The sequence below is a fragment of the Rhinatrema bivittatum genome, chromosome 8 (genome assembly GCF_901001135.1).
Source record: "Rhinatrema bivittatum chromosome 8, aRhiBiv1.1, whole genome shotgun sequence".
Taxonomy (NCBI): domain Eukaryota; kingdom Metazoa; phylum Chordata; class Amphibia; order Gymnophiona; family Rhinatrematidae; genus Rhinatrema; species Rhinatrema bivittatum.
Window position 1 is genome coordinate 192,285,879 of NC_042622.1, and position 22,912 is coordinate 192,308,790.

Sequence of the window (22,912 nt, forward strand, 5' to 3'; positions counted from 1 at the left end):
TGGGCGTACCAAAGAAAGACAGGAGTCACCGTATTAGTGTGCAAACAAAACTTTACTGATGCACAGTGATTTCTCTTGTTACAATTTCCTCCTTGATCCATGCAGGAAGGTCAAAACGCCAGCCAGGAGAAAACCTACCCTCCAGGGCTTGGAAAAATAGAGTCCCCAGGTGGTCAGGTTGTCCTATTGATGGGCAGAACCGTCCCTTCCAACTGGCCAGGATATTTTGTTGCAGTCTCTACACAGAAATATAAACTTCTCTCTCTCTCTCCCCAGGGTTTGGAGGCACTGGATGGGTAACTTCCCAGATGTTAGGCTTTGCCTTTTCTCACAGTTTGTTGGATTAGACTTGGTTACTGTTGCAGTCCTCGTTCTTTTCTTTCAGGTCCCTGATGGGAGGGATCCCTGGAAGGAAGGGCAGTCAGAACTTCTGACCTGGATCTGTAAATTAGGTTTATCAAACTCAGGGCAACTCTGGGGTGGCTCCCAGCGGGTCACTGACACCCCCTTTCCTCACTGAGGCTCACGGAGGGCAGGTCTTCCCTAAAGTGCCCAGGCCCAGACCCAGGGTTTCCTGTTCCCTGAGCCAGGAGCTGAACAGGCTGCAGAGAGGTCCCAATACTTACAGGGTAAAAGTTCCAAAAAATGACCCAGAGGGGAAATACCCAAACCAGCCAGAGAGTGGACTGGAAAGAAAAACCCCCTCCTGAGCTTGGCCGGGACCACCAAGCAGGGCCTGACTGGCTGAAACCGGCTGGGCCTGTAAAAGAGCAAAAATCTAACTCCTGTCCACTTTCTGTACTCCATACTAAACCCAAAAGACCGCCTCCCTAGCTGTAGCTGGGGAGCTATTATACAGCGCTACAAGTGGGCAGGCCATGGCAAACCCTACAGAAGGAGGGGCTGCATCTGCATGGACCACCCAATATCCATCCTACTCTGACTAGCTGACACTAAATACCCAGGGCTTACTACTAACCCAAGAAGTGCCCGGGTTACATTTATTTAAAATATTTATAGGCCGTTTTTTTATTAATGATCTAGAAAAGGGAGCAACAAGTTAAATGATCAAATTTGCAGAATGCACAATCTTCAAACAGGAGCAGACTGTAAGGAACTGCAGAGAGGTCTTGCAAGACTAGAGGACTGGGCATCTAAGTGACAGGTGAAATGCAACGAGCACAAGTGCAAAGTGATGCACATAGGAAAAAAAATAATCCAAACTATAGATATCCAGTGCTGGGATCTATATTAGGAGTAACCATCCAGGAAAAGGATCTTGGAACTGTCATGGGCAATACATTGAAATCCTCACTCAATGTGCAGTGGTGGTCAAAAAAGCAAATAGAGGGTAAGAAAGTATTTGGAAAGGACTGGAGAATGAAGCTCTGAATATCATAATGCTGCCATATAGAGCTATGGTGCAAATGCACATGGAGTGCAGTTCTGGTTGACTTCTCAAGAAAGATATAGTGGAACTAGAAAAGATACAGAGAAAAGAATGATAAAGGGGATGGAGCAGCTGCTTTATGAAGAAAGGCTGAAGGGGCTAGGGTTCTTTGCTTGGAGAAGAGCTGACTGAGGGCGAATAGGATAGAAGATTTTATAAAATCATGAGTGGGGTGGAGTGGAAACAGGAAATGGTTATTTATCCTTTCAAAGAGCACTAAGACTAAAGGGACACTCCATGAAACTAACAACCAGCAGATTTATAACAAATTAGAAAAAGTAATTTTCACTCAACGCACATTCAAGCCATGGGATTTGTAGTCGGAGGCTGTGGTCAAGGTATCGAGCACAGTTGAGTTTAAAAGGAGTTTGGACAAGTTCCTGGAGGAAAAGTCCATAAACACTTCTTAGCCAGGTTGCGATTGGGAAAAGCCACTGCATATCCCTGAGAGACAGCAACAAAGGAATTGGATCTGTTCTTTGGAATCTGCCAGGATTGGGCTTGGCCATTGTTGGTTCAGACCAAAGGCTCGATGGGCCTTTGGTCTGAACCAGCATGGCACAGCTTATGTTCATATAGCAGGGATCTACCACTCACTGCACTAGAATTATAGGGATGTGCTGTCATTTTTAAATGACAGGGAAATCACAACAAAATGTTTTGTTATATATTTATTCCCTTCTGAAATGACACAAAAACCACCATCAAAACTGTTTGTGGCTTTTAAAGCATTGAAATTAAATGGAAAAAATACCCTGAAAAAATAGATTTTCCCATGCATATCCCTATAATAAATCCAGCATTGCTTTTAGAAAGCTGATAGGGCTTGACACGTTGATGAAAATGTGGGTAAATAAGATTGTCGGCTCCAGCCTGGTTGGGCCATAGATCTATTACCCACTGCATCATTTCCCAGAAGAGGAAGAGAATCCATATTCAATGATCGATAGGGATGTGCATCCATTTGAAACGAAATAGGAAATCTCACAAACATTTCCTATTATGTTTTGAAAACAAAAGAAAAAAAACCAATTGTGTTTGTTTTTCATGTTGTTTTTCAGATAGCAGGCTGCCATCCCTGCCCCTCAGGGAAAAAAAACGAGCCACCATAATAAAAATACATTTAAAATAATGCATGACCCTCCCCCCCCCCCCCACCCCACACACACACACACACACACACACTCACACTCCTAGGCTTACCACCATTCCCTCAGGCCCATGAGGCTCCCCTCCCCCTCCCATATCCTACCCCCATCTGTGGGTCTAAAGGGGGTAGAAGGGATCCCCACTCACTTGCCACCCTTGTGCTATACAGCTGGCACCATTTTGAAATACAGTACCAGTGGGGCAGAAGGGACTGGGGATTTCTTCTGACCCCGACCCACACATGGGATAACATACCGGGGAGAAGAGTCCAGGGGAGAGAGGGGCCGGGGACACTCCTGTGGGCTTTTTTTATTTAATGAAATGAAACTCCCCTGAGGACTAATATTTGATTCCCTTTGCAGGATCCCCTTAGCGCCATTTCATAAAACTCTTTTTAGGGACTGGTCATTAAGAGGAGCATGCGAACACTTTGATGCCAAACTTCAGTCAGGAGACTCGGCCTGCTTCAAGCTTGATAGATAATGTGAATTTTTCCCCAGGTCCATTGGGAAAGATCAGTCAGATATTTTCTGGCACGTGTGTGTGTTGGGAGGGGAGAGGAGGAAAGAACCCAAACCCAAACCCCAATCACATTTTAATTTTCGTCCTTATTATATTGTAGTGCAGAATATACTTGGAAAATACTTTGTCTTCATTGCTTAATATTCTCATAAGCATTTGGTCAATATTCCATACAAAAACAGGATAGTCCACTCGAATCTTTATCAAAACACTAATAATGAAGAAATACTTCCATTAAAATGATTGTTTCATTCTTTAGGTGGGCAAAAGTAAGACAGAGTGTGTTTTTTTTCAATATTTTGGAATTATACCAGTTCAGTTTAGACATGAAGCTTTTTCTCTACACCAGAGCTTCCCAGACCTGTCTTGGTGACCCCCAAATCATCCACAATGAATATTAATGCACTAAATGTGCATACACTGGAGACTCAGTATATGCAAATCCACCTCATCATATTCGTTGTGAGTTTCCCAAAAGCCCTGCTGGCTTGAGGGGTCACTAGGACAGGTCTGGGAAGCCCAGCTGCGTACTTAATACCTGGCGTATGGACACAGGACAGTTCATGTTGTAGAAGGATGGAAGAGAATCAACCATTTCCAAAGTTATGAGTGTTAAAATGCATCATTTACTATTCATGGAAGAGGGCCGTTCATTCTCTGTGACAAATTTGTTTCCACAGCTACGGAACAACAAAGCAAAAGACGTGTGCCTTGATCAGGGTCCTCAAGAAAACCACACGGCTATAATGTACCCTTGCCATGGATGGGGACCTCAGGTTAGATGCTAATTACCTTGTCTTCCCAGTAATAATAAAGTAGCATGTGTCCTTCTGCCCAAACCCGCAACAAATTTCTGATAAAAGAAACCAACACCATCGTCGGAAATAAGATTAAGTGACAAAACCAATTAAAAGGCCTACTTATGAAGACTTTCAGACCCCAAATATGGTTGAGAGGAATCATGGGGAAGATCCCAGGTGCTTCTTGATGAATTATTTGGAAATTGAAAGACCCAGTGGCGGTGAATTAACATGATTCATGCTAAGCTCCATCTTCCTCCTAGTCTTTCTCAACATTTTCCACCTTTCCTGTATGTAATTTAGTATAAAAGCCTTCTTCCTATAAAGCTTCTACTTTTGAGTTTACAGTAAGGCTGACTTCTAGCCCCAGTTCTGGAGATAAATGGCAAAAAGCAAATTGTTTCCTCTTTTCAGATGCTTTTTCAATTGGACTTAATGGTGTTTTCCTACCTCTTTTGTTGAACTGAATCCAAATGTTGCACTACTGCTGGTTTGCTTCATTCTAGCTGTTAAGCCTAAAGAAAGCACATTTGTCTTGCCTGCTCCTTCCACCTTATGGTGCCCTTAATCTGCATCAGCTGGGTGATAGACCACCATTTGTTTTCTGCCAACAGTTAGCATCATATAATCATTATAGACTTCTTCCCAGATAGTATATTCACTTTGGAATCATCCCCATGTAGGACTACCATCCATTACCAAGGTGCTGTATGCCATGTTCTTTAAACCCGAAAACAAACATATTTGGCCATAATTTGCTTTGTTTGTACTTCAGGTAACAAAATTCCCTTCCCAATGTTTGCTAGTGTCTTGCAATCTCGGTGATTTTCAAACTGGGTGCCACAGAACTTGAGCCTTCCTTGAGCTTACCTCAAGCGTTTCATGGCACGCCTGACCCCGTCTCCAGAACCTGTTGTTCCCTTCCAACACCGCACAGCTCTCAGCGAGCTTGAGTCATGCAGTGCTTGAACTTCTGTTGCTGTTCTCACAAGACTGTCTGTCGGTGGGGTGGGGGTGAAGACCAGCACATTGGGGATGGGGACAACCTGGTGGAACCTGACTGTGGGATGCTTGAGACTGGGGGAAGGCATTGAGGGGAGATGCTTGATGCTAGGTGGGAGGCACTGAGAGGTGGATGATCAAGGCTGATGGGGGGCACTGAGGGGGGAATGATTACGGATGGGGCTGCTTATAGGGTGCTTCATTCTGAGAGTGATTTTCCCATCCCCACCCCGAGAGTTCCTTAACCCCAAAAATGTTGAAAACCATTGCCCTATCTACTCTACACATTTTTCATCACTCATCAGACTGCTTCCTTCACACAGAAAATGTTTCTTCTTATTGCTGGATGAAAGGCCATGAAAGCTCATGTAAAACAGCATGTGTGATGGTTCCAATCAAAGTATCCTGTTTAGCCAGCACATAAAATGAGGGCTGCGTTTCCCCATGCATTTAATCAGAAATCCAACTGTTCACTCCCTACACAAAACCAGCTTTCTTCTGTAGCATCAGTGAACCCTTCTTGACTGGCTACCAAAAGGAACATTCCTGCTCTACCTTTCTGCTCTGAAGCCATTCTGTTGCCTGTTTGCTTCAGAAGCACCAAAAAAGGTATTTCTGTGATTCCAAGTAATAACCCCCTGCTCATTGGAGACCCCAACCTTCAGAGACCTCGCCTCTGCCCCAGTCTCCTTGACAACCTCTACTGTTCAACCTTCAGAAGGTCACTTTAGCTAGCAGTAGAGCTCAAGGTATGCCTCTGAACAGAGCGAGGAAAGACAAAATCTTCAGACTGCTCCAGAACAGTACCTTGTCCAAAGCATGCTAAGCAAAACTGAAATGGTTGACAATGGCGTTTGCCTCTTGAATATCTTTTGAACATTTTTTAATATCTGTACAATCTTTCTTGCAGAAGATTTATCCAGTTCTAATTTGAAAGCTAATAATTTTATTTCATTAGAATAGGTAATTGTGTTGGACCCCTTTTTATATTATAATTAAATTGAATCTGCTCTAAGAACTAATCATATTGCTGGCTCCATCATTTGAATAATGCATCATCAAGTTAACTTGGCCTAACGATGTATTACACCAGTAATGAATAGTGCATCAGACTGCCAGAATTCCAGCGATCACTATTAGTCAAACAGAAGGGAATTTGGTTAATGTGTTACATCTGAAAACACAGCACCATCTAGAGGAAGATTCACTTTAAGTACAGCAGTACACAGAAACATAGAAACATAAAAAAGGACCAAACGGTCCATCCAGTCTTCCCAGCAAGCTTATGGTAGCATCTGCTGCGCCATACAGGTCACCCTCATACTTAGGGGTAGATTTTCAGAAGGTTACGTGCGTACATTATGCGCGTAACCCCCGAAAACCTACATCAAACCCCCCCTGCGCGCGCTGAGCCTATCTTGCATAGGCTTCCGGCGCGCGTAAGTCCCGGGGCTTTCCCGGGGGGGGGGGGGCGTGTCGGGGGGCATGTTGCGACCGGCGCGTCATCGGGGGGTGTGTCGGGGGGGGGCGTGACGCGGCCAGCGCGTTATCCAGGAGCATGGCCGCGGCCTTCAGACCATCCTCCGGACCGGAACATGGCGCGCGGCAGCCGGCCTGGCGCATGCAAAATTATGCCTGCCTCGAGCAGGCGTAACTTGTTCAACAAAGGTAGTGTGGGGGGGATGTAGATAGGGCCAGGGGGGTGAGTTAGGTAGGGAAGGGGAGGGGAAGTTGGGGGGAGGCCGAAAGAAAGTTCCCTCTGAGGCCGCTCCGATTTCGAAGCGGCCTCGGAGGGAACGGAGGCAGGCTGCGCGGCTCGGCGCACGCACGTGCCGATTTTGGGCAGCCTTGCGCACGCTGACCCCAGATTTTAATGGATTCGCGTGGCTACGCGCGTATCTATTGAAATCCCGCGTGCTCTTGTTCACACCTGGTGCGTGAACAAAAGTACGCGTGTGCGCAACTTTATAAAATCTACCCCTTAGTATCCTAAACCGTCAAAGTCAGGACCCTTGTCGGTTGCTGTTTGAGTCCAATTCCCTGTTACTTCTTGCCGTTGAAGCAGAGGGCAGTGTTGGAATTGCATCAAAAGTATCAGGCATATCGGTTAGGGGGTAGTAACAGCCGCATCAGCAAGTTACTCCCATGCTTATTTGTTTTCCCCCCATGCTTATTTGTTTTCCTAGGCTGTAAAATTCAATGTCCTTGTTGGCTGCTGTCTGAATCTAATTCCCCTTTTTCTCTTTTCCCCCTGCTGTAAAAACAGAGAGCAATAATGGAGTTGCATCAAAGTATGAAGGATTATTGGTTAAAGGTAGTAACTGCCACACCAGCAAGTTACCCCCATGCACTCTTTTTTCTTCATTTCCATCCTCTAACCTTTAGGGATCCACAGTGTTTATCCCATCCCCTTTGAAATCTTTCACCATTTTTGTCTTCACCACTTCCTCTGGAAGGGCATTCCAGGCATCCACCACCCTCTCCATGAAGAAATATTTCCTGACGTTAGTTCTGCATTATCCTCCCAGGAGTTTCATTACGTGGCCTCTAGTTCTACTGATTTCCTTCCAACGGAAAAGGTTTGTTGTTGATTGTGCATCATTAAAACCTTTCAGGTATCTGAAGGTCTGTATCATATCCCCCCTACACCTCCTCTCCTCCAGGGTATACATATTTAGGTCCTTCAGTCTCTCTTCATAAGACCCCCACCATTTTTGTCACCCTTCTCTAGACCACCTCCATCCTGTCTCTGTCTCTTTTGAGATACAGTCTCCAGAACTGAGCACAATACTCCAGGTGAGGCCTCACCAAGGGCCTGTACAAGGAGATTATCACCTCCTTTTTCTTACTGGTTTTGCCTCTCTCTATGCAGCCCAGCATTCTTCTGGCTTTAGCTATCGCCTTGTCACATTGCTTCTCCATCTTTAGATCACTAGACACTATAAACCCAAGACCCCTTTCTTGCTCCATGCACAACAGCCCTTCACCCCCCATCACATACAGCTCTTTTGGATTATCACACACCCCAGATGCCTGACTCTGCACTTCTTGGCATTGAATCCCAGCTGCCATATCTTCATCCATAGTTCAAGCTTCTTTAAATCACACCTCATTCTCTCTACTCCTTCCGGAATGTCCACTCTGTTGCAGATCTTAGTGTTGTCCGCAAACAGACTAACTTTGCCTTCTATCCTTTCTTCAGTGTCGCTCACAAAGATATTGAATAGGACCAGACCCAACACCGATCCTTGTGGCACTCCGCTTAACACCATTCTCTCTTCAGAGTAGATTCCATTAACCATCACATGCTATCTTCTATCTGTCAAGCAGTTTGTAGTCCACGCTACCACCTTGGCGCTCACCCCCAAGTTTCTCATTTTATTCACAAGCCTCCTATGCGGGACCATATCAAAAGCTTTGCTGAAATCCAAGTAGATGACATTGAGCGTTCTTCCTTGATCCAATTCTTTAATCACCCAATCAAAAATGTCAATCAAATTTGTCTGACAGGACCTTCCCCTGGTGAGTCCATGGTGTCTCGGATTGAGCAACCCACCGGATTGTTGATAGTTCACTATCCTTTCCTTTAGCTGAGTCTCCATTAATTTTCCCACCATCGAGGAGAGGCTAACCAGCCTGTAGTTTCCAGCCTTCTCTCTGCTCCCACTCTTGTGAAGCAGGACCACTACCGCACTTCTCCAATCACTCAGCATCACTTCCATTTCCAGGAATCCATTGAACAGGTCATGCAGCAGATCTATTGAATATCTCTGAGCTTCCTCAGTATCTTGGGATGAACCTCATTCTCCCCTTTCAGTTTGCCTAGCCCTTCTCATACGTTCTCTTTTCTAAACGGAGTTTCATCTACTCCACCCCCATCCACAGTCTTGTTAACTAGCGACGACCCTTCTCCGGGGTTTTTGTTATGTTGGAGGTGGGGCCGAGGTGGGGTTGACGCAACTCGTAGGCGAGGATCAATGGGTCCCCACCATCGGCAGGTGGAGTGAGCTGATAGACAGAGGCCACTGGAGCTTCACCTATATCAGCCCTCGTTCCCCGTGGGTTGAGCCCTTGGGTGCCAGGGCCGGCAGGACTTAGGTGGGCCTCGAGGTTGAATGTTAAGAGAGGTTGCTTCAGCCCAGAGACATAAGATAGGTGGCGTAGTCCTGCTCTGGACTGGGTAAGGTACTGGAACTCGGGTGCCAGTGGAACAGAGGCTGATTGAGGGCACTACAGCAAAGGTAGGCCGAAGCCTAATAAGTCCACGTCCAGGGAGTAGGCTAGGAGAGGTGTCAATGACAGGCTTGGATCAGGGCCGGCGACAATGTGGAAGTCGTGGCAAGCAATGCTGAGATCTGATCACGGAGAAGTCAATAGCATTGGTCAATCAAATCAGTGGTCTGATTATGGAGAAGTCAATAGCGTTGGTCAATCGAAGCAGTGGTCAATGTCTGGAGATAGGCTGTAGCGACTCAGGCATAGCGGAGGTCTGGGCCTGGAGATAGGTAGAAGTGAAGTCGGGCGTAACGGAGGTCTGGGTCTGGAGATAGGTAGAAGCGTAGTCGGGCATAGCGGAGGTCTGGGTCTGGAGAGAGGCAGAAACGTAGACAGGCGTAGCGGAGGTCTGGGTCTGGAGAGAGGCTGAAGCATAGCCGGGCAAAGGGAAGTCGAAATCCGTGTAGTCAATCCAAAGCATAGGCAGGGCAGGAACGAAGAGAATAAGAACCAGTAACAATGAGGATCAGGAGTGAAGAGTAGAGATTAATCTCTAGCAGCAACGAGTACTCGAGTAGTGAGGAAACCTTTTGCAAAGGCAACGCTATGGAGTGAGGCCTGAGCTTAAATACACTGAAGAGTTTGACTTCATTATCTGGGGCCGTGGCCAGGTTCCCGTTGTGAGACCTTCATAAGGATCAGCGATGCGCGCGTACCTAGGGAGGGGCGCGGCATGGGTAGTGGCGTCTCTCCGCGGACCATGCAGAGAGGCCCGACGAGCAATAGCATCTTGACCTGAAACGCTGAAGACCATGGCGGAGCCGGAGGCACAGGGGGCGGCCCAAGGTCGGAGCTGGCGGCCCACCACCGCTAGAGAGGAGGAACCAGAGGCTGGAGTCTGTGTAAGAAGCTGAGGATCCCTGCTGCGGGTCTGCCGCAGATGGCACGCGTAACAGTTTTCTTTAGTGAACACCGAACTGAAGTATTTGTTTAATATTTCCGCCATTTCTTCTCTCTCCACACATTGATCCTTGTCACCTTTCAATTTCACTAAACCACTTTGGACCTTTCTCTGATGTATCTGAAAAATATTTTGTCACCTCGCTTTACCTCTTTGGCAATCCTTTCTTCCGCCTGACTTTTTGCTTTCTTGATTACTTTCTTCGTGTCACTCAGTTTCTCCAAATATTCTTCCCTGTGTTCCTCTTTTTGTGATCCTTTATATTTCTTGAACGCTGTTCCTTTTGCTTTTATTTTTTCAGTCACTTCCTTTGAGAATCAGATTGGTTTCTTATTTCTCTTACTTTTGTTTACTCTTCTAACATATAGATTTGTTGCTTTTGTAATTGCTCCTTTTAGTTTGTCCCACTGTTGTTCCAGCTCTCCCATTTTTTTAAATTCAACACTCGGGTCTTCATGTGACTTCTCTGTATCCTATTTGCGATTTCAAACCATACCGTTTGCTGATCGCTGCTTCTGAGGTGGGCACCCACCCTGACATTAGAGACTTTATCCCTGTTAGTGAGCAATAGGTCGAGTATAACTCCCACCCTCGTGTGTTTCATTACTATTTGTTTGAACAGAGCCCCTTGAAGAGCATCCACTATCTCTCTACTTCTGGTAGATTCCGCAGAAGGGATTCTCCAGTCTACATCCGACAGATAAAAGTCTCCAGCAATCAACACTTCTCCCTAGAAACTGTGCTAGAAAATTTGGTCTAACAAGAAAGCAGAGCTTTGCTTTCAGTATTTTTTTTAAATTGAACTAGTGCCCAGTCATAATGGAACAAGCTGTCATATATGACTTTTTTAGGGATGCACATTTGATTTTAGAGTTTGTGATATTAAAATAGAATTTTGAAAATACATGACATGCCTTGAACTAATGGCTGGAAAGATGATGATGATGATATAACACCTTTCACACCTTTCCCCCCAACCCCACTAGAAATTCACCCTGCGCTTCCTGTTTAAGTGTTCTCATATTTTGACAAATTTCCTCCTTGTTATGTGGCTTTCCTGTAGCTTGAGGAACTTCTTATCAAACTGCAAGCTGGGGAATTCATGCAGCCCTGCAGTCCCATCCACTTACTTTACAGTGGCCGCCTTCAGCTAGCCATCCCTTTTACACAGTCTGCACCGTAACTGAGACGAGCCATGAAAAAATGCACAAGTGAAAGACAGCCGTCAGCAAGTAGATAATGACCTTAGGATGTTCTAGAATGGTTTAAACCTGCCCATGCATTCCCCCCATTTTCTCTTTCTTTTTTCCCTCCTTAATCTTACTTCTATCCCACACAGCATGACCTAGCACTACGCACCCGGCAGTGGGTCACCAACCTAGCAGCTGCCATCTTTCCTCCCACCCAGAGCTCTAAACATGTTGCCTCCATGGCACACTTGAACTTGACTGGCCCCATCAGACAAGAAGAGTCTTACTCAAGTCTTGTGTGCCGCAGCACATACCACCACGGTCTGAATCGCAGGGTGGGCCCATCTGGGCAGTTTTACTACAGAAATATTACAGTAGATATTTAACTTTCTCTTGATGCATTTGAAGCTAGCTATGGATTGTTTTTAGAGGATGACAGGATCTAAATCAAAATCAAGAAGCCCAAGCCAGGCATTTTCTAGACTTGGACTTTGCTTTGGATCATGATCCCCAGTCAGATTAACACTTGCTGCATAGAAATTTAGTGCTGTTGTTGAGCACGTGCATGCAGAAAGGAAGCTAAGAAAGCAAATTCAAGAAATTGGTGGTCATCAGTACTTTTATTTCTTCTTTCTGAGGGGCCTAATTAACTTTCTTCCATTGCATGGGTTCAACCAGCTACAAATAATAATCAAAGCGCAAGTATCTTTAGTGCCACACTCTCAAATAGCAACATCTCAGCCTGACTGATACACCATGGAACAAACAATGGTCTCAGACTTTCCTGACTTCATTTAAAATGGGAAGCTAGATTACAGCATTAAAAATAAAATGTAGCAGAAATTGTATTTTTAGGTGAGAGATATGGGGAGGTCCATATTCAAAAGCCATTTAGACGGATATTGTAATAGTTAACTGTCTAAATGGCTTACCTGGCTTTATTTCGCCCTTATCTAGCTAAATTCTAGCCGAGTGTTTGAGGGGCTGAGATATTCGGCTAACCTCGCCGAATATCGGGTATATCTAACTAGGTTAGCCAGATAACTTTAGACCTGCTTAAGAGCAGGTCTAAAGTTATGCGGCCTTGTGTGGCCAGATAACGCGCTACTTAAAAGGATATCTTGTAAAGATATCCGGCTAAGTAGTGCTGTCATCTACTAAAGAAAAAATAAGATGCCCCATCTCCTTCCCCCTCCCTCAAAGCATAAGTCAATTCATGTATTGTATCCTAATCCCCTCCCCCAGCCCCCTAAACCTTTTTAAATCATAGAGATTTGCCCTTTTTGGAAACCAGACCCCCTGTCCCAATGTTTCCTTTTAAAAGGAGCTGAGCCTGCCTCCCCCCACCCCCCACACACACACTAGGAAAAACCATGGCTTCCACACTCCATCCCCATTCTCGTCGATATCTTTTTCTTCTTCGCCAGGAGTGAGGGACCCTCTTGCCTGTTCCCGACGCTTCCAGCGCTGCCTCTGTCAGCTGGATAACTTTAGGCTGGTTATATTCAGTGAGACACTTCTCCCGCCGCATATATGGGACAATTTACCCAGATTACTTGTCCTTAGCCAGCCTACTGAATATGGACCTCAAGATGTATTTTTTATTGCTTTTCAAATATACAAGATAATCACAAGTCATCTCATTAACAGAAAAAAATAGAATATTGAGTTAGATTTTTCAAGGAAATAATGAAAGAAAAAAGAAAAAAAACACTACATTCAATAGAGAACCACAATAAGGGGAGGATCATTGGCAAAAGAAAATCTAATAGCATCCTTTGTATTACATAATATGCAAGACTGGAAGCTAACATAGCTCCTTCACCGACAGATTTAGTTACAGAACTCACAGAACTGACACCAGAGGCAGAAATCCTTTTCACCTTTCAGTTCAAACAACTCAAAAGAAAACACAACGTATATTGTCATAAGTTACTAGACATTGCCAAGAAAATCGAACAAGTAACTCTGCTCCAGCAGCTCGGGGGAGCGTGAATATTGCTGAGGCTTAAGCTATAGAATGCCAAGTCATCAATCTTGCCCCCTCCCCGCCGACCGTCCCGTCCCGTCCAGCAAACCCAGAGGTTGAAGGTGTCGCTGATGCAGTCAGGCCTGGAAACGGATGGAGGTGCCCATGGAGGGGTGAACAGAACGTCTGCTTTGGCCTCATTTCTCCCGTCTGTGGATGGGGAGGCGAGCTTAACTCTGGCATGGCTGTCATTTGTTACTTGGGATGCCATCTGGACAGCGCTATCTAAACTAGAGGGAGCTATTTCCAAGTGTTCCATGGATATTGCCGGTTTGGCTTCCATGATTGAGCTTCAGTGCTCCCTAAAGTGGCTATGAAAGCACCAATTGTTACACTTATGCGCTACTTTTCTGAAGTGCTTACGATCTCATCAGATGCAATACCACCCTTGGGTAAAATGTATTTTTTATTTTTTTTTTTACCATCAGTCAACCAGACGGAGGGACAAAGCCTTTTTAGATGATAATTTGGATGTGACAGCGTTATTGGAGCAGTAAGCGGATAAACAGCTGGCTGGAGCTACTCTTTTGGCAGCTTTTGTCTGTGAACAGGACGGAGAAATGTTTTTTCATTTATTTTTTTTATTTTAAGACTCCTTTATTTTTGGGTTAATGACTATGGGTGTGCCCAGATTTATGTAAATCAGTGTAGGATAGAAATAAAAAAAATGTTGGCAATGCAGGCAGAAGCACAAGCTGTTTTATTTATGATTTAAAAAATGTAGTTACAAATTGATTATGACCTGTGGAAATCACAAAATGTAAGGTTCCTGATCATCCTGCCAGACCAGTCTGTACAAGTAGGCTATAGACTAGCCTTCAGGACTCCAGAAAAGCCAATTAGCAGGTAAGAACCTAATTGAACCCTCACAAATATGGAAAAATAGCTACATTAATATTAAAATATAGCAGTGTTATGTTTTTGGTACTTAATATGCCTAATGTTTGCTAGGGGTTTGTAAGTTTCCCCATTTTTATTTTTATTTTAAAGATTTATAGGCCATGTTATCTAACGTTCTAAGCAGCTTACAATAGAAATGTACATACATAACAAAATACGGTAATCAGTAAAATGAATCCTAACAAGACAAACATCTACAGTGACAGTTAACATTCTGAAAAATAAATATGCTGCGCTGAATTGTTAGAAAGGGATAAAATTAGGTGGTTACATTAAAAACCTTTCTGAATAAATGGACCTTCAAGATATTTTTTGAAGGTTTTACAACATACCTCTACGAAGCATGATAGGAAGCTGGATCTGCCACAAAGGTCCTGTAAGAGAAAAGAGCCTCTCCCTCGTGTCTGTGAGATTAACCATTCAATGACGTGTACATCAAGCAAGCAGTGATTCACTGATCTTAAACTTCTTGAGGGTCAGTATATTTCTAAGAGAGAGCTAATACATGCAGGGGGCTTCATGGCTCAATGCTTTGTGAATCATCACTAAGATTTTAACGTGCACCCTTCATTCTACTGGCAGCCAATTTGATGCATAAAGCACAGGTGTAATGTGATTGAATTTTGAGGATTCTTGCTGCAGAGTTTTGAATGACCTGTAAAGCTTTTATTGTGTATTGAGGTAATCCCAAGTATACTGATTTGCAAAACATTTCAGAAGTCGTTTGGCACCAGATAGGGCTTTAGTTTGCGTAACATTTTCAGTTTCCAGAAAAATTCCTGCACTATCTTAACATGGAGTTTGAATAAAAGAGTCCAATCAAATGTGATGCCTATGTTTCTAGTGTTCTTAACAAAAGGAATGGAACAGCTTTGAAACGTGGTGGAAAAGATAATGCTGGGGGACATACTTAGATACTCTCTGTTTTTGAGAGATTAAGGAAAGTCTGTTACCAGTCAACCAACTTTTGATAGCAGTCATATAAATTAAAATTAATCCTAACATCTGCTGCAATAGGAAAAACGAATTGGATGTTGTCTGCATAGAGGTGATAGTACAGGCCAAGAGCTGACAGCAGATTGCATGTTGGCCTTAGGTAAATGTTGAATAACATCGCTGATAATGAAGACTCCCAAAGACCCCAGTGACCAAGGGGTGCCAAGATGAGATCTGTAAACCATATCTCACTTGTTGCAATATTCTATTCTCACCCCTCCTCATCTCTAATCCAACTTCTCCTTCCACTTAAGCTAATATCCCCATTATACATCAGAAAACCTAATTATAAGATACTTTCTTTAATTATGTTATTTAGTGATGTTCTTTATTACGCTGCTTTAGCCGAGATGTTAATTATAATACTAATGTTTTATGTTACAAAATGTTTCCATGTATGAAGTTGTTCAATTGTAAACCGGAGTGAAGGCTTCCCGCTATACTTCGGTATAAAAAAGAACCTAAATAAATAAATAAATAAATATTCCAGATAAATAAGAATGATTCAAAGGCAGTAGATAAGTTCTAAGGGACTAAGATGAAACTAGTGTCACTGTCAAATCCTCGATGGACAGCATCAATACTTGATCTAATTAGGTATTCCGTGCTATGTTGCAATCTAAATCCAAAGTGGAATTGGTCCAAAATCTCATGATCGTTGAAACATTCCTGAAGTTGCTTCAAAACAGCAGCCTCGATGACCTTGGAATGGAATAGACAAGACTGGATAATAGTTGGCAAGTTCAGATGGCTTAGTATGGACGTTTTTAGTAAGAGACACACTGAGGCTTGCTTTAATGCAAGTTGTAGAATCCCACTGTCCAAAGAAATATTCATCAATTGAGTGAGTGGTTCACAGATGTCTTCAATCAACACCCTCATCACGGCTATACAGCAGTGGTTTAATGAGCAGCTTGACCGATTCATGTTTTTTATAACCTGAACTATCTCCTTTGAGGACAGACTATTAAATTGGGGCCATAATGGTTTGCTTTCACCAGTCTGCAAATCATCAAGGATTGGAATCTATGAAAACTGTGTACACGTCAGCCACTTTTTTTGAGAAATAAAATGCCAAGGATTCAGGATGTAGAGCTGTTACTGCATGACCAGTACTGTTGGTCACTTTTGAAACCGTCAAAAACAGTTCTCGGGAGTTACTACCGGCCGCTTAGGTCGACTTATTAAAATAAGCAATTTTTACCTTGATTACCTCTTCTCTGTACTTGTCTAATGCTTGAGAATGGCTAACTTGAGCAGCATCACAGTGGGATTTGTGCCAATGGCATTTTAACTTATGGAAATCAGATTTCAAGAGTTTCAACCCATGAGAAAACCATGGTGCCCCTGGTGTTAGATCTGACTTTGACTGCTTTCAGAGGAGCTAGTTTCTTGATGGCATTACTTAGTGATTCATTCCATACATTTACAATGGTCACAGTGTTATGTGAAGTGATGGAAGATACTGTATATGAGGGAACACATTCAGAGCACAACTTATTCGTGTCAATGTGACCTCGTTTAAGTGGTTGTGACACACAGCCATTTGTCTTAGCAGCCTGCATAGGTACATTAAATTAAGCAAAAAGTGATCATTCCAAAGGGTCTCATCACATGAAATACAAGGAAAATTAGGATCACACATGCTGTCACTCAGAGAAACCAAACCTAGAGTGTGGACTAAGCAATGGGTAGGCCCTCAGACCATTTGTTCCACCCTTGGGCAGACATCGCTGATAGGAAACCCTCACAAGAAGAAGAGAGAGGGTTGCATCAACTTGAAGGTTAAAGTCTCCTAAAATGACAATATTTTTTAATTCCAGCTTAATATCTAATTTTGCTTCAATCCATAGGGGAATAATTACTGTCCAGAAGTCCCAGGAAAATTCCCCAGAGTTTGCTGCTCATTATTAAGACTTCAGGAGGGAGAGTTATGTTAATTGGGTTGGACACAAGGTAATTTTAACTACTTTATAACTCCCATTCTGGTCAGCACAGACGGGCAATACAGGATCCCTCGCTAGCCAAGGACTAAAGGGGAAGTCTTTTTCGAGGTTCAACCTCTACTACTATTGGCATTTTTAGAGACATTAACCCCCCACTGACCCTGACATTGGATGGCTATTCTCTACTGACCCTTACTATCCTCATTCCCATTCACCCTGTCACTCAAGGTAAGGGACTCCTAATAGGCCTTAGCTGTTCCTTAGACAAACTGACGTTCCTCTCTTTGCTCACATCTTCCCTGAAATAGGTTTCTTCCTATCTTCTAAGATCAGGCCTGGTTTTCTCCCTGTGTTCCCCAGTCCACCTCTATGCTTCCTTGATCCTTTTCTGTGTTGTCTTTTTTTTTTTTTTTTGTCTGGTTTACACTTCGTACAGTTTTTTCTTCTGTGCTCTCTGTGATACTGTGCCTTTACTCTCTCGCCTCATGATATCCCAGTCCTGCTCTATAACTTCTCATAATGTCACCTATTTACTAAAGGGATTGTGAGAAAAATGCTTAGTAAAGAGGGCCCAGTGTGACAGTGCTGTTCTCTCGCTTCCCTGTTCTGCCCTGCTCGATTATGTTGAATAGGAGGCAGTGTGTGGTCTGTAATGATACATTTAGGCTCCTCTACTTTCACTGCCTTACTGTTAGAATTTTAGCATCCTGACTCGTGTATTTTAAAATGGTGGGTTTTGGAACAAGAAGCAGTGAGAGTGATGGAAGATATCAATATCATACCACCAATTTTTGTAGCAGATAGCTCTTACCCTTTAACAGTGTTTCTCAAGCCAGTCCTGGAATCCCCCCCCCCCCCCCCAGCCAATCTGGTTTTCAGGATATCTGCAATGAATATGCATGAGCCAGCTTTGCACACAGTGGAGGCAGTGAATGCAAATCTATCTTATGCATATTCATTGCGGATCTCCTGAAAACCAGACTGGGTGGTCTGGACTCTGAGAAACACTGCCTTACAATATGGTTGCATTTTTAAAAATCTTTAGTATCATTCTGCAATACTGCTGTGTGTTTGTAGTTTATGGCCAACCCGCAGTTAGATAAAAATGAATCACTAGGGTACTGACACCTTCATGATTTAGTATTTGACCTTTTATTTTGGCAGACTTCGTGTAAGTATATCCATGAGCAGAGCTTCTGATCAGACGCAGCAGCAGCTGTAAAGGGATTAAAAAGGATTTAAGGATTAAATATCTGATGCTGGGGGCCTTCCTTAGCTGTATGCATCACTGACAAGTACAGATCTGTCACAAAATGGCAAGGATTACTTGAATAAAGGCCGATGAGTAAATGTTATACAAACAATTTGAGAGCTATGAGCATCATTTGGCCCCTAGGTACCTGGTCAGACTGGATATGTGGTGTTAACTTTTATGCAAAAAACATACTGGCTGATAAATAACTGGTGGACTGAACAGCAGGCCTTAATACCGTGCAGCTCCTGAAATCAACTGAAGTTTTCTAAATCTAGGTGCACTGATATGAACGGCACCACCATTGATGGATCCCAGAATCTGCCACCGCTGCTTAGAGTCCCACTGCAAAGTGGTTTGAGCTGTTTCACCTTTTACTTATACTTTCAGTAAGGGGTTTTCCCACAGGCACAAAATGGGAGAAAAGCCTTAATAGATCTGGTCCTTAGTTAGTTACACCTGGGATTTTTACCAGCATGGGTATAGTGAACAACTTCTTACCTGCTCAGGCATGACTAGGCTCAAAGTAAAAGCTGGAATCGTTTAAATTATGCCATAGAAACACAGAAACATAGAAATGACGGCAGAAGAAGACCAATCAGCCCATCCAGTCTGCCCAGCAAGCTTCACACTTCTTTTTTTCTCCTACTTATCTGTTTCTCTTGGCTCTTAGTAACCTTTGGTTCTATTTCCCTTCCACCCCCACCATTAATGCAGAGAGCAGTGATGGAGCTGCATCCAAGTGAAATATCTAGCTTGATTAGTTAGGGGTAGTAAATGCCGCAATAAGCAAGCTACACCCATACTTATTTGTTTTACCCAGACTATGTTATTCAGCCCTTATTGGTTGTTTTTCTTCTCCCCTGCCGTTGAAGCAGAGAGCTATGCTGGATATGTATTGAAAGTGAAGTATGCATTGAAAGCCACATTATCTATCAACAAATATTGAATAAGCCTAATAATTGGTAATACCTATAGTCTATGAACTCTTTGTTAATTTTACATACTCTTACCCACCCCTGGTTTTTTTGGGTTTATTTTTTTTTTTAATTTGGAGATGGCAGCCCTCCATCCTTCCGCTCCGTGAAGGTGGAACACCAACCACTGGCCACTGGTATCCGCTCCGTGAATGCCTCTGTGGCTACTGCCACTCCGTGCAGTGTTTTGCTGCCTCCTCTTTATACACTTCCTCTAGACCTGATGGATCCACAGGGGTAGATTTTTAAAAACTGCGCAATCGCGTACTTTTGTTGCGCAGCAGGCGCAAACAAAAGTACGCTGGATTTTATAAGATACGCGCATAGCCGCGCGTATCCTCTAAAATCCTGGATCGGCGCGCGCAAGGCTGCTGATTTTGGGCAGCCGGCGCGCGCCGAGCCGCGCAGCCTGCCTCCGTTCCCTCCGAGGCCGCTCCGAAATCGGAGCGGCCTCGGAGGGAACTCTCTTTCACCCTCCCCTCACCTTCCCCTCCCTTCCTCTACCTAACCCACCCCCCCGGCCCTATCTAAACCCCCCCCCCTACCTTTATCCATGGATTTACGTCTCCCTCCGGGAGACGTAAATCCACACGCGCCAGCGGCCTGCTGGCGCGCTGAGACCCGACCCGGGGGCGGTTCCAGAGGGCGTGGCCACACCCCGGGCCCACCCCCAAAATGCCGCGTTCCGCCCCCAAAACGCCGCGTCGTTCGGCCCCACCCCCGACACGCCCCCGTCCAAAAACCTCGGGACCTACACGTGTCCCGGGGTTCTGCGCGCGCCGGCAGCCTATGGAAAATAGGTGCGCAAGGCCCTGCTCGCGTAAATCCGCCCGGATTTACGCGAGCAGGGCTTTTAAAATCCGCCCGACAGTGTTTATCCCACGCCCCTTTGAAGTCCTTCACAGTTTTGGACTTCACCACTTCCTCCGGAAGGGCATTCCAGGCATCCACCACTCTCTCCGTGAAGAAATATTTCCTGACATTGGTTCTTAGTCTTCCTCCCTGGAGCCTCAGCTCGTGACCTCTGGTTCTGCTGATTTTTTTCTGACAGTTAATAACCATAAACCAATGGTTAGTAACCCAGCCCTTGGAACATACCTAGCAAGCCCTATCCACAGTGAATATATATCAGATTGATGTGCATGTGCTGCCTCCATTGTATGCAAATCTCCCTCTTGCATATTCATTGTGGATATCCTGAAAACCAGACTGGCTGGGTGTGGCTTGAGACAGGGTTGAAAATCGCTACCATAAACTATTGCAGAGCTGTGGCTGCCTCCAATGATGGGACTACATGTGTACAGAAAGCTATATTTGTACACAAATTTTAAAAAAATCACTCAGCAGATCCAACATTGAAGAAGAATAGTAGGAATACAAGATCAAACCTCATTGACTATATAATTTAACATGGATTTCTATAATTGACGTATATGGGATTTTGTAAGCTAGTCAGACTTGATAAATATGATGGAAAAACAAAGCTGAGCTCCTCTAGCCCTAATCAAAAGGAAAAATAAAATTATTGAGGACTGTGAGTCACTTAAACAAAGATTCTGGATTATCACCAACCTAAGGGTTTGATTCATTAAAGCTTTTCTCCCATTCTGTGTCTATGGGAAAATACCTCGATGAATCAGGCCCCAAGTTACTTATCATCTACAATATTTTATAAATTGTTCAGTGGTAGACCGTCATTAATATCTGGCTCCTGTTCAGCTTGCTAGGTACACCAAGGAAGGATACCTTCACCTAGGTACGCTTGGAAGCACCACTTTATTGCCTGATACCCGCTGCCTGGTGGACAATAAAAAGAGCCGTGCCCCTCTGCTCCTTGATTGTGAAAAAGTGAAAAGTAGCCTCCATAAACGCTGGAGTTTTGTACAGGTTTGTCTCTCTGCTTTCCTTAAAGCCACGGTTCATGACATCACATGTGGTACAATCAGTTCATGTGGTACAATAAATGCTAATTTGCATTATTAAAATATGGAGCATCAGAAGCAGGAAATTATTATAATGCAAATAGTGCATCAGGTAAAGGAACAGGATAAAGACACAGGGTGTTAATGCTAAGTATATGCCACAGTATCACTACGAGCCTAACTTTCAAACCTATGCACAGTACTGGATTTGGGCACGTAAGTGCACATGCTGAGATTTATCCTACTATTTTATAAACTGTGCAGTTGCACAGTTTACAAAATACAACACAATCCTGCTCTGAAAATGCAAGCAAACATTTATAAAGCAATGAAAACACTTACCTTCTCTACCTAGTTTATAAACATATGCGCATATATTTTATGAGTGGAAAAAATGTAAGATGTGCACATGAAAAGCCCAATTTGTACATGGAGGTAGGTATATTTTTTAAACTGTGTGCTTATACTGTTTTGAAAATATGTGCGATCATATTTGAAATTACCACTTTGGGTGAACCGGCAGAGGTACTGGCAGTCTGTCTCCGTTCACCTAGACCCTCCAGCATTTCACCCTGAACCCCCACCAGAACCCCTAAATCTTCTACCCAAAAAACCGCAGACAACAGACAAGCCCAGTTTTGCTTGCAAAAGTCAACTAGCAGGTATGAATAAGTTTGATAATTTATACGTGTAAATCCTATAAAATATCAACTTCTGCCCGTACCTCTTGAACCTGCCCCATATTGCAAAAAAAGTTAACTTAAACCCTTATGATTCTTTCATCTACATTAGTCACTCTTAAATTTCCTTTACTTTCCAAACTAAACTCTCCATGGGAAAATAAACCCAAGACTGGGACCAGGTAAGTGGTATAACTAGGGGCATCATTGCTTTATCTGCAGCGGTCTGCACTCTCCCCCACCCCGCTTCTACTGGCTCTGCATTTGTAATCACCCGAGAACGGCAATACAGACGTCACATCCTGAGCTTAATGCATTAGTGCCGCAGTGCCAGGTCTATGTTTTTAACCACCAGCAACTGAGGCAGTAGTTCCAATGCGATGGATCTCCGAGGGATGATCCTGAAAGTTCCCTGCAGGACTGTGAGCTCGTTTTTCACAGAGAAACTCCCCGTGCAGTCTCCCTTTGAAAATCTGACCGGCACACCCCACGCGGGTACACAGTTACCCATGTGCTTCATGCCTACATTAAGGTGGGCACAGAGTAAGCGCTGGAAGTTGCACTGGGAGATTTGATTATACTATTGTCATGCTTCATTTCTCTCCCCTGACCTACCTTTCTTCCATTTTTTTTTTTTTTTACATCAGGTAAAAAGCCTACATGCTGTGAACATGCGTGTATTTTTAACCTGCAGAGAGTGGGGGTAAGGGGCAATAATGAGCCCAGATGTTTATCCAAATAAATTGCTTTGATTATTGCCCCTTGAATTTCTAATCACATTTAATTCTCTGGGCAAGGGGTAGATATTGACTTAATATTTAAAATCTGTTCCTCAGCCATTCTTAGTACTATAGAGAGAAGCAAGTTTGGGGAACTTTTGTGCTATTGAGCAGGAAAAAAACCATAGTAACATGTGTGAAA

The 22,912-nt window shown here is 43.9% G+C and overlaps 1 protein-coding gene across 3 annotated transcripts in view; it reads left to right on the plus strand.

Annotated features, from left to right (window-relative positions):
- Positions 1-22,912, plus strand: part of GALNT17 (polypeptide N-acetylgalactosaminyltransferase 17) — a 564,093-nt gene that overhangs the window by 532,464 nt on the left and 8,717 nt on the right. For all 3 annotated transcript variants that reach the window (XM_029612687.1, XM_029612688.1, XM_029612689.1), the window contains 2 exons: positions 3,802-3,897; positions 21,109-21,276. In XM_029612687.1, coding sequence (XP_029468547.1) covers positions 3,802-3,897; positions 21,109-21,276 — 264 coding nt within the window. The remainder of the gene's footprint in view (positions 1-3,801; positions 3,898-21,108; positions 21,277-22,912) is intronic.